Raw genomic sequence first — 11,579 nt, 5'->3', positions numbered from 1 at the left:
TCACACGCGCGTTTACAGCGCTAAATTAATCATCTTTGCTAATTATTATACATTTACTTCATTGTCAGCTTCAGGTACTTCATTTATTATTGTTCAATGAACTGAAACAAAAATGTTGTATTTCAGTAATAATTCAAAATTACTGTCCTGTCTAATTAAACAGGACATTTGCATTTACATTTGGGTAATGCAGTGTTTTAAAATTATATTTTACACTGGGGTGCCTTGAGATTTTATGCACTTTGAAAGGTGCCCTGACTGAAAAAAGTTTGAGAAAGGCTGGTCTATGGAACTATATCCTCAGTGACTGTTTCAGTGTCTCAGTATCTTCAGTGTCTGTTTTTTATGTATATGTTTCCCTGTAAAATAAAATATGATCTTATCTATGCCATGTGTAAGATTTTACTTTGTATTTCAATTATATTTGATTTTAGCTATAACTCAAGTTAAATATATAACTATATATAATTGTATAATTCTATATACATATGCATTTACAAATCCATTATTACTAAAATAATGTGAAGAATTTACATACAAATAGTATATATAATAATCACACGCATATATGTGTGTGTGTGTGTGTGTGTGTGTGCAAAAACATGTAAAACAATTTCCAATTTGAAAAGTGAGGAAATCTGAGGGCGCTGACGTCATAAGAAGCAGACGAGTACGCTGACGTCATCTCTCGGCGACGCAAACACACACGTGTGGCTCGAGTGGAAGAGCGACGAGGTGGAAGCTGTCCGAGAGAAAAAGCCAAGGAACTGGTGATTTAAAACAGAAATCATGGGTAAAAAACTGAAAGTCGGGAAAACCAGGAAGGACAAATTCTACCATCTCGCAAAAGAAACGGGTGAGTCGTGTATACGTGATCTTTGAGACACGCTCATGAGACCACGGCGTACCACGTTAATAGCGTGTGATTTGTACGTTTTTTATGATGATATCGGTCTTTATTCGAGATTATAGAGGCATGATATTCCTCATGATAAGGGTCAGATATATGATGGTGATCATTCAGTAGCACCTGGTATCATTGCTAAACTGTGTTCATGTCATGTTGTGTGAATGTACAGTGTTTGTACTGAGTATGATCTCATATTATCGGTCTTTATTCGAGATTTTAGAGGCATGATAATCCTCAAAGTGTCAGATATATGATGGTGATCATTCAGTAGCCTCTGATATCAGTGATAGACCGTGGTCATGTTGTGTTGTGTGAATGTACAGTGTTTGTACTGAGTATGATCCCATAATATCGGTCTTTATTCAAGATTATAGAGGCATGAGAATCCTCAAAGTGTCAGATATATGACGGTGGTCATACAGTAGCACCTGATGTCATTGCTAGACTGTGGTCATGTTGTGTTGTCTGAAAGTACAGTGAGTTTTTGTACGGAGTGTAATCTCATAATATCGGTTCGGTTTGTAGGTTATCGGTCCAGATCGTCGTTTAAGCTCATTCAGCTCAACAGGAAGTTCCAGTTTCTTCAGAAGGCTCGAGCTCTGGTAGATCTGTGCGCAGCTCCAGGAGGATGGTGGGTAAACTCACCTGCTAGCTCATGTTAACAGCTTAACCAGGGTCTCTGAAACAAGTTTTATTTGAACCTGTTTTTACCAATTTAAAAATATATGTTTTCCATTTTATTTGTGAAATTTATTTTCCTGCAAATTCTGTTTAACGCTTACCCAAATCCTGTACTTTTCTGTGAAAGAACTATGTTGGTTTCAGAAAAACTATAAACGTACCTATGTACTAAATATAGATGCACTTTCATCATTCATAAATCTGAATTTGTTCATATTTTTCCCTGGAAAACAAAATATGAATTTACATATATGCTAAATGTAAGATTTTATTTTGTATTTGCATTATATTTGATTAAAAAATTAAGTTTTATCCTTTCCCAAATGTACATTTCTAAATTGTTTTTTGTTTTTTAAATTTTTCTGAATTATGTTTTAATGGTAACATTTTTTGGTAACCAAAAAATTGTCTAATCAATTAAAATAATGAAACCTATACAATTTAACAATATAGCAAATTATTAAAAGCATTACAAAAATAATTTTTAGGGCCCTATGGAATCTGTTTATTTTCCCCAAATTGTCTTTTTTGTTCTTGTCTGGAATGCATTAATACTTTATTTAAACTTTTAATAATCAAAAAGTTTGTCGAATCAGTTTAGTGGATAAGACTTAAAGAACGTATATTTTTTAAATTATTATTATATTTATGAAATGTTTTATTTTTTCAGAAATTGTGTTTTCTGTTTTAATTATTCTGTAGTTATTGTTTAAAATCAAAAAATGGTGGTCATTTTACTTATATTGATATTCATTAATTAACAAACAGTGCTGCACAACAGACGTTTATGGTAAATGATAAAACATGGAGAAAAACTTAGTTTTAATAATTTTATTGTCACTTTGACAAGTACATGTACAATAGTAATGTATTTCTGTTTAGCTAAGCTTTTATTTTGACGAGTTATTGCGAAGACCAGAGTTTTTGTTTGATTTATTCATTCACAAATGTGGTAGTTTGTGCTGGTTTTCTAATCTCTCGTTGTTGTTCAGGTTGCAGGTGGCGTCGAAGTTCATGCCCGTGTCCAGCCTGATTATTGGTGAGTGGTTTTCAAGTGAAGCGTCTGTGATTCAGACACAGACTCCAGGTTTGACACTGTTGTTTTTCTGTCAGGTGTGGATCTGGTGCCGATCAAACCCATCCCAAATGTGGTCATGCTGCAAGAGGACATCACCACAGAGAAGTGCAGACAGGTGCGCGTTTGTGCTCTTCAGCGTGTTCAGATACGCCTGATTCCTCGATTATATTTTAATATTAGAGAAAAAAAAACATGTGTGGAGCATCTCAAAATCCATCTCTGCAAGTTGTTGTGAGTTTGGGTTTAATACAAAGTCACTCACTGAGTTTAAAGGTTTTTCTGGTTTTGCTCAGGCTATCAGGAAGGAGCTGCAGACGTGGAAGGTGGATGTTGTGCTGAACGACGGCGCGCCGAACGTCGGAGCGAACTGGCAGCACGACGCCTTCTCGCAGGCCAACCTCACGCTGATGGCGCTCAAGCTGGCCTGCGAGTTCCTGACCAAAGGTGGCACCTTCATCACCAAAGTCTTCCGCTCCAAAGACTACCAGCCGCTCATGTGGATCTTCCAGCAGTTCTTCAAGAAGGTGCAGGCCACCAAACCACAGGCCTCCCGAAACGAGTCCGCCGAGATCTTTGTCGTCTGCCAGGGTAAATCCATGTGTTTCATACTGATCTTGTTTCATTCGTTCTATTGTTTATCTATGAGTTGTTCTTTCTGTCTGTCTGTAGTTATAAAATTCAGTCTATCTTTCATTCTGTAGTTCTGTCTATATAGTTTGATCTATAATTTTATCTGTCTCTCCTTCGTTTGTTATACAAGTATTTTATTCTATCATTCGGTTGTCTTGTTTTTGATCTAATGTTTGTTTTTCCTTTATATTCTATTTTGTCTATCTTTCTATCTGTTTTTTTCTACCTATTGTTCAATTGTTCTGTTTTTTGTTTTTGTTCTAAAGTTTTTCCTATTGTTTTTCATTCTGTTTGTTCGTTCTATGTTGTTTTTGTTCTATTGTTTGTTTGTTCATGTTCTAGCTGTCATTTGCTTGTTCTATCGTTTCTGTTGTAGCTATCATTCACACGTTCTATAGTTTATAACTATTGTTTGCTTTATCAGTTGTTTTTTTTTTTTTTTTTTTTACTATTGGTTGATTTGTTGTTTCTTGTTCCATTCTAGCTATCGTTCACGTTCTATACACTTTATTCTAGCTATTGTTCGCTTGTTATTAGGATTGGGAACCGAAAACTGGTTCTTATTCAGAACCAGTTCAGTTTTTTTCAAAAGAACCAGAACCGCATGCATTGCATTCTCCTGCATGCTCCTAAATGCATTATTATTTGTAAAATAGAGGCTTTATAGAGTGTGTGTGTGTGTGTGTGTATACATGGTTATATAACAGTATAAAAGTTAATATTTCATTAATTTAGGGAAATTAACAAATGTCTTGGTCCTCAAGGGACTATTTGGCCAACCAGCTTATTCCTGCTGGAAAAGCTAATGTTATTAATAGTGTAAAAAACATCAACTTTGAAGCACATGATGATTGATGGACTAGCATTACTCAACATTACTTACTACCTTCCAGCAACACTACATATGTTCGTTTCTTGCTATCGTTCACTTGTTCTATCTTTTGTTGTAGCTATAATTCACGTGTTCTATCATTCGTTCATTTTAGCTATCGTTCGCATATTCTAGTGTTTGTTTGTTCCATCATTAGATTTTGTTCTAGATATCATTCTGTCATTGGCTTGTTCTGTTGTTCACTTCATCTTTTGGTTTTTCTATTATTTGTCTGCCTATCGGTCGTTTTCTTGTTCATTCTAAAATTTCTATCATTCATTCTATAGTTCTATCTACATAGTTTGTGTTTTTTTTTTATTGTTTCATCATTTGTTCTATTGTTATTTTCTAATTGCATTTGTTCTATCAATTAGTTTTACTTTCTGTTAATCGTTATCTTCATCTATCATTCTGTCGTTTGTTTCACCCATTATTTCTATTACCTGTTCTATAATTATATTGTTGTTTATATCTGTCTGCTTTGTCTACATGAATAAATTTCTCTTTTCTTCAGGTTTTTTGGCTCCGGATAAAATTGACAACAAGTTCTTCGATCCCAAGTATGCTTTCAAAGAGGTCGACGTACAAGTCAAAACGGTCAAGGATCTGGTTAACAATAAAAAGCCCAAGGTATGTCTTATTACACTTTACTTTTTACATTTGAATGAAATGTATTTATTATTTTATGATATTGTATTATATATTTTATAACTTTTAGGCGAATTGTATACAATTGTAAAGTGTAGTGTAATGTAATTTCCTTGTTTTAAACTTTATTTCTGTGTTGTTTCAGGCTGAAGGCTACATGGACGGCGAACTCATTCTGTATCACACTTTCTCAGTGACCGAATTCTTAAAAGCCGAAAACCCGGTCGATTTCTTGAGCAAAGCCAATGCGGTACGCTTTCAGACCACTACACTTATATTCCAGACACCAGCACATATGTTTGTCATGTGTTTCTACGTCCAATTTCCATCTGTTTCTGCTCCAGATCACCTTTGATAACCCCGAGCTGGAATCGCACCCCCTTACTTCACCAGAAATCAAAGAGTGCTGTTGCGATATTAAAGTCCTGGGCCGGAAGGAAATGCGGTGAGTCACTGCGCTTGTTGACCATATATGGAGAGTCTGTGTTCGTATCCTGGAATCTGATTGGCTGTTGTGTTGTTAGTCTGCTCTTGTCCTGGAGGTCCAAGCTAAGGAGGTTCATGGCTAGAAAGCTGAGACAGGAAGCCAAGCACCTGGACCAGGAAATGAGGTGCGTCATCATTATAGAATTCACTTATCGTAGATTAAAATTCTCTTCATAATTACGTATTTTTTTGCGATGCTAGCTCAAATGATGATGATAGCGATATTGACGAGAAGGAAGGCAAGAAAAAGAGCGCTGAAAAGAAGGAAGAGAAGACTCCAGCGGAAGAGGAGGAAGAGGAGATGGAGCAGAAGCTGGCGGAGATGAAAGCCGAAGAGATCGCCGAACTCAGACGGTAGATTATAACAATTTTTGTTACTACTTTGTATGACAGTTATTTTCTGTTTTGTTTTATCTAAACATTCATAAAATAGTCAAAATGTTTATATAATTGATGAAATAATATTTAGATTTTTTTCTATTTCTATTACCTATACATACATACATACATACATCCGCGGGGTCATAAAATGTCATAAATTTAACAATAAGAATTTAAGGCCATAAAAAGTCATAAAAACGTCTGGTTTTTCCATACAAGATCATAAAAAACATTTAGCCACGTCTAAAAATTGATATGCTAGTCCATTAATTTGTTTTTCCATCAAAATGCGCTCGCAGCGGCAATGGCATTCATTTGTTTCACCTGTTGTAGTTCTGTATGAGGGATGTGGGTGGTATCACACTGGTATCACAGCGCTCCAGAACTACAAGGTCCATGCGGCAGCATACAGACTTGTCAGAAGGACTTTCACAGAAACCCGCGCGAACTCCGAACATACTGTATCATACGGAGTCACTGCTTAGCTTAATTGAAATCATCCTGGCTGTCACAATGGGAAAATGTACCTTTAACGATCTATGCCTTGAATATGGTGCGTTTAGTAGCTGGCTCAAGCCCGTCGCTAACACTCGGTATCAAGCATCCAAACACAAGACGCAGAAAAGCTGAACGAGTAGCTGGTTAATCACGCTCTGTGTTCGGTGCGGAGAGAGAGCCGCGTATCACGGACAGTCCCTCCTGCACATGAACCAACAAATACTAATCGCAGTTTAGAACAAACAAAAGGATGTGAAAGAGCCCGATTCATTACCACGGTGTTCAGGGCTCACGCTGAGAAAGGCGTCTTAAAACGCTTGTACAACGAATTTGCTTCTTTTTGCTCTTGTGCCGACAAATACATACAAAATATGTCAAAATATCCACCTTGGAAAGTATGCTCGAAAATACTTATTTATTTGTCAGTTATTTCTTAAGTGAAAGTAAACAGTTGAGGGAAAAGATGCGTTCATCGTCTCTTAAAGTGACCGCGTCTAATTTAGCTACTAGCTGCTGTAATGTTAATTCAAGAAAATGAAAGAAAAATCACTCACTGCTCTTGACTTCATTACTTTGTAGTTTTAACAAGAACTTATGCACAATCAAACCAAAACTTATCCAGACTTCAGATATAATTTTTGATATACATATTTTACTAGTAGGTAAAGGACACTAATACATTTATGTAAGTGAGTATAAGCAAACTGTGACATATTATACCCAAAGAATCTTCATACAGTGAACTATTAGTGAAATAGATGAATATAAATGTTTTATCTATCTATCTATATATAAAATTGGGAACAAAAATTATTCAGCACCTTATAAAGCACCATGCATTGGTTATGTGTTATTTTTTTTCTGAATTGCTAATGAAAGCTTTTCACACCACAGTCTGAACAAAATGAAGCATTGCTTGGTAATTAGTCAACAAAGTATTGATAGTTGTGTAAATATTGTCATAATAACAGTTGTCTGTAGTTTTGGTTGATTACGTAGATTTCTATCAAAGTTATGACATTATCAAGACAAATTTGTTCTGACAGTTTAACTCTTAAGTTCTTGTCACATTTTATAACCATTTTAGAAGCAATAGCAACTAAACTAATAATGTGAGAAATGTTCAAGGTGTCTGATTTGATTGTATATTTGATTGTACATTTTTACATTGAAGACTATCCAGTGCTATTTTACATTTAATTATTCGGTTTCTGTACCTTGACACCTACAAACTTGAAAAAAACTTAAACATTGTGTAAATAGCAAAAATAAATAAAAATGAACGAACATACACATTAAACCATTTCAAACAGGGCCCACTGGTACAACCTTCACCGGGGCCCCGCTGACCCCAGCTACGTCTTGTGGGTGTTTAATACTTTGATTAAACGCCAATAATACTTGTTATTTTGGAAAATAAAGCCATAAAAAAAAATTTACTTTACAATGTTACAATTGTTAAGTGTTCCTGTGTTCTTGATACTCAAGAAAAAGAAGGCGAAGGCTTCAGTTTCTTAATCTTAAGAAATAATAGAGTAACTCTTTAAATAAAACCTGTTACTTTCAATGAAAGTCAATAATAAAAATAAAAAAAGACTTTTGAAAGGAATTTTAATGACTGAAGTTATTTATCATAATTCCTGTAGGTCATAAATTCAAATCCTAATGGTCATAAAAAGGTCTTAAAAAGTCTTAAATTTGACTGATTAAACCCTGCAGAAACCCTGTGTGTGTGTGTGTGTATATGTGTGTGTATATGTATGTATATATATATATATATATATATATATATATATATATATATATTATTATTATTATTATTATTATTATTATTATTATTATTATTATATAATTATTATTATTATTATTATTATATAATTATTATTATTATTATATATAAATATTATTATTATTATATATAAATATTATTATTATTATTATATATAAATATTATTATTATTATATATATATATATATATATATTATTTTTTTTTTTTTTTTTTTTTTTTTTTATCATTGAATGGTAAATATTTGTATTATAGTTTAATATCTTGAAGTAGATTTCAGCTAATTTTATGGTAATTTTGTGTAATTTTTAAATAAAATTATAATTTTTATATGTAGTTATTTTAGAAATTTGGAAACTAGCTAAAATATCTATATATTAAAATAAAATAAAAAATAATTTAGTTTTAACAATAATAGCTGTATAAATGTTAAATTGGCGTCTTTGAGGCTGGTTTGCTGATCAGGTTTGACGTGTGTTTTTGTTGGTAAACAGTAAGAAGAAGAAGCTGCTGAAGGAGAAGCGGAAGCAGAGGGAGCGAGTGGAGATGAAGATGGATCTTCCCGGCGTCTCCATCGCTGAAACCACCGATTCCTCCATGTTTTCCCTCAGTGCCATCAAGAAGGCTCAGGTAAGAAAGCAGCAGGTCTAGAGGAAGATGAGTGACTCCTGAGCTCGTCCTGAGGGTGGTGTCTATAATCCTCAGGGTCTGAGTGAGATCACACAGGGAGACATGAAGGGAGCCGACGCTTTAGTGGACGACCAGGAGGAGGACGACCTGCACATTTCTGATGAAGACGAGGACGAGCGGATGTCTCTGGCCTCTGACCTGGACTCAGACGACCTCGAGGAGATCGAGAAGAAAGAGAAGGAAATCGAGAAAAAGATGCCTAAGAAGAAAAAGTACGGTTCTGTGTCCTTTTGTGGAATATATTTGGTTTGGTTCGTCTGTTACATTAACACAAATGAAATATTAAATATTAAAATGTTATACTGAATAAAAAAAAAAAAAAAAAATATATATATATATATATATATATAATAATAAAAGTATAATATATAATTCAAATTAAGGGATATATAAATATACATTTTTAAAAAATTATAATATATATAAGTCCTGTCAATCGATTTAAAAGAAATAACTAATTAAAACATTATGTAACTTTATTTTAGATGTTTCATTTTTATTTGTTCTATATTAACTTTATTCAAATATAAACATAATGTAAATAGTAATACATTTTCTTAAAATGTGTAACTAATAGCAGGTTCCTACATTTATTTTTGTACCAGTAATTGTAAAAACTGATATTTTGCCATAAACTGTACTTAACTTTGTAATATTTACACTTTTATCCATAGTGCATTCGGGCTAACAATTTTTACCTGTCGTGTTCCCTGGGAATCGAACACACAACCTTGCACTTGTTACCGCAATGGTTTACCACTTGAGCTACAGGAACACTAATAAAATTTTAATTTAATTTTTGTCCAAACGGTTTACAACTGTATATGAATTGTTGTTTCCAAGGAATTCACTGCTGTTTCTTGCATTTCTGCAGAGTTGCATTCGCCGCCGAGCCGCAGGACGAAGGGGAAGAGAACGGTAACAAGTTAATTGTCGAACTGGAAGAAAAAGACGAGAAGAGAGAGCGCGAGACCAACATGTGGTTCAGCAAGGTGGGAATCGCGCATTTAGACTTAAACAAATCTGGTTTACGGTATCTTACCCTTTTCTTTATGTTGTGCAGGAGATCTTTGCTGAGCTGGATTTGGATGACGACACAGACGCCTTGAGTGAACTGAGACAAACCCAGCTGCTGCAGAGTGGAAAAGGCAAAAAGAGGAAAGCCGAAGAGGAGGCGGAGCCTGTCGTGCAGAAACCGGAAGTGGCCGCCCCCTCACAGAAAGTGAATGTGGATGAAGACAATAGTGACTCTGATGATGACGACAGCAGCGATGATGAAAAGTGAGACAAGTGTATTTTTGTTAATACTAACGCTTCACTACTTGATTTTGTTTGTTAAAAATGTTTTTTTCCGACAGCGAAATTGCGCGAATGAAACACGCCTCGGCAGCTGTCGACGCGAGTGGAGAGATGGATGACGACAACTTTCAAGTTGTTTCTGTTGAAAAAATAAGTCAGTTGAGAATCGTATTTAACATTTTAGTGCCATTTATAAAATAGTTTCATTGTTAATAGTAGATTTTAATTTTTCTTTCCGCAGACAAACGTGCACGAATTCTCAATGCAGAAGGTTTGGCGCTCGGCGCTCAGATCGCGACGTCCAAAAAGCGAGAGCGAGATTTGATCGATGGCTCCTTCCACAGGTCAGACTGCGCTAATGACTTAACGATTACGTTATTTGTGCATTTCTGAGGTAATAATATTGTCTTCATGCTGCTTTCGTAGGTTTGCGAATTCTGAGGATATGACTGAAGTTCCCGCCTGGCTTGTTGACGATGAAAAGAAGCACCGGAAGAGGCCTGTTCCTGTCACCAAGGAAATGGTGGAGGAATACAAGCAGAAATGGCGGGAAATCAACGCACGGCCAGTCAGACGCGTCGCAGAGGCCAAAGCGCGCAAGAAGAGACGGGTGAGACAATCCTGACATCTTCAACGCTAATAGAAATACACAATTTATGAGCAAATTGTTTTTCTTTAGTTATATGAAAATGTTTCAAAATCCTTATCCAGGGGAAAATGGTCCAGTCCTGGCTGTTTCTGGCGCTAAAAAACATACGTTGAGTTTATTAAACTCAAAAGTGAATCTGGCAGTTAAATGCATGTTTTCTGTTGTAGATGTTGAAGAAGATGGAGCAGGCCAAAAAGAAGGCCGAAGCTGTGGTGAACACGGTGGATATTTCAGAGCGAGAGAAGATGGCTCAGCTCAAGAGGTCGGCCTCGACATCAACACGTCCTCTTCGTTTCATTCTCAATGCACTAAAGCCTAATTATTTTCTCTTTCCTTCGCTCACAGCATCTACAAGAAAGGCCGGCGTGGGGAAGGAGAAGCGAGACCTCACGTACATCGTGGCTAAGAAGGGCGTGGGACGCAGGGTGCACCGTCCCGCTGGAGTCAAGGGCACTTTCCGCGTGGTGGATGGGAGGTTGAAGAAAGACACGAGAGCCGCACAGAGGAAGGACCAGAGGGGGCGTGGTCCTAAAGGAGGGCGTGGTCCTAAAGGAGGTCGGGGTCCTAAAGGAGGGCGGGGCATGAAGGCAGGAAAAGGAAATGCGAAAAAGAAGTGATGGTCGCCCGTCTCGTCCTCATTCAGTCTGATTGATTGAGCTGCTCGTGTCGTTTATGAGTCTTTAGCACTATATGCTAATCTTCTCATCTAGCCCAGCCCTTTCGTTTCCGACGACTTGCTGTTTTGCTTGGACTTTGACTCATGTGATTATAAATAAGGGTTTGAACCCTTTCAGCAGTCAGACACTGTTCTGATGTTTTTCAGCATTGTTATAATGCTGTGTATTTCCATGTCTAACGTATACTTTGTGGTATATGAACGTCAGGTGTATACATGAACTTCCTGATCTTTCTGAATTAATTATGCCAATTTATGTGTGGAAAAACCTGCTTGGTTTGTTGGTAAGATTTTA

The 11,579-nt window shown here is 35.9% G+C and overlaps 1 protein-coding gene across 1 annotated transcript; it reads left to right on the top strand.

Annotated features, from left to right (window-relative positions):
- Window positions 1–688: 688 nt before the first annotated feature.
- LOC113081673 (pre-rRNA processing protein FTSJ3-like) lies at window positions 689–11,579 on the top strand. Its single transcript, XM_026253697.1, is given in 20 exon segments — window positions 689–856; window positions 1,436–1,541; window positions 2,584–2,630; window positions 2,705–2,784; window positions 2,963–3,257; window positions 4,685–4,800; window positions 4,964–5,068; window positions 5,163–5,263; window positions 5,343–5,429; window positions 5,506–5,658; window positions 8,465–8,600; window positions 8,676–8,872; window positions 9,535–9,652; window positions 9,724–9,941; window positions 10,019–10,113; window positions 10,201–10,303; window positions 10,386–10,569; window positions 10,776–10,870; window positions 10,954–10,963; window positions 10,965–11,579. Coding segments are annotated over 20 exon segments (2,574 nt in total). The 5' UTR covers window positions 689–789; the 3' UTR covers window positions 11,226–11,579.

Source organism: Carassius auratus, unplaced genomic scaffold (assembly GCF_003368295.1).
Source record: "Carassius auratus strain Wakin unplaced genomic scaffold, ASM336829v1 scaf_tig00034894, whole genome shotgun sequence".
Lineage (NCBI taxonomy): Eukaryota > Metazoa > Chordata > Actinopteri > Cypriniformes > Cyprinidae > Carassius > Carassius auratus.
Note: the sequence above shows the minus strand (reverse complement) of the source record. Positions and strands in the feature narration are given on the sequence as shown.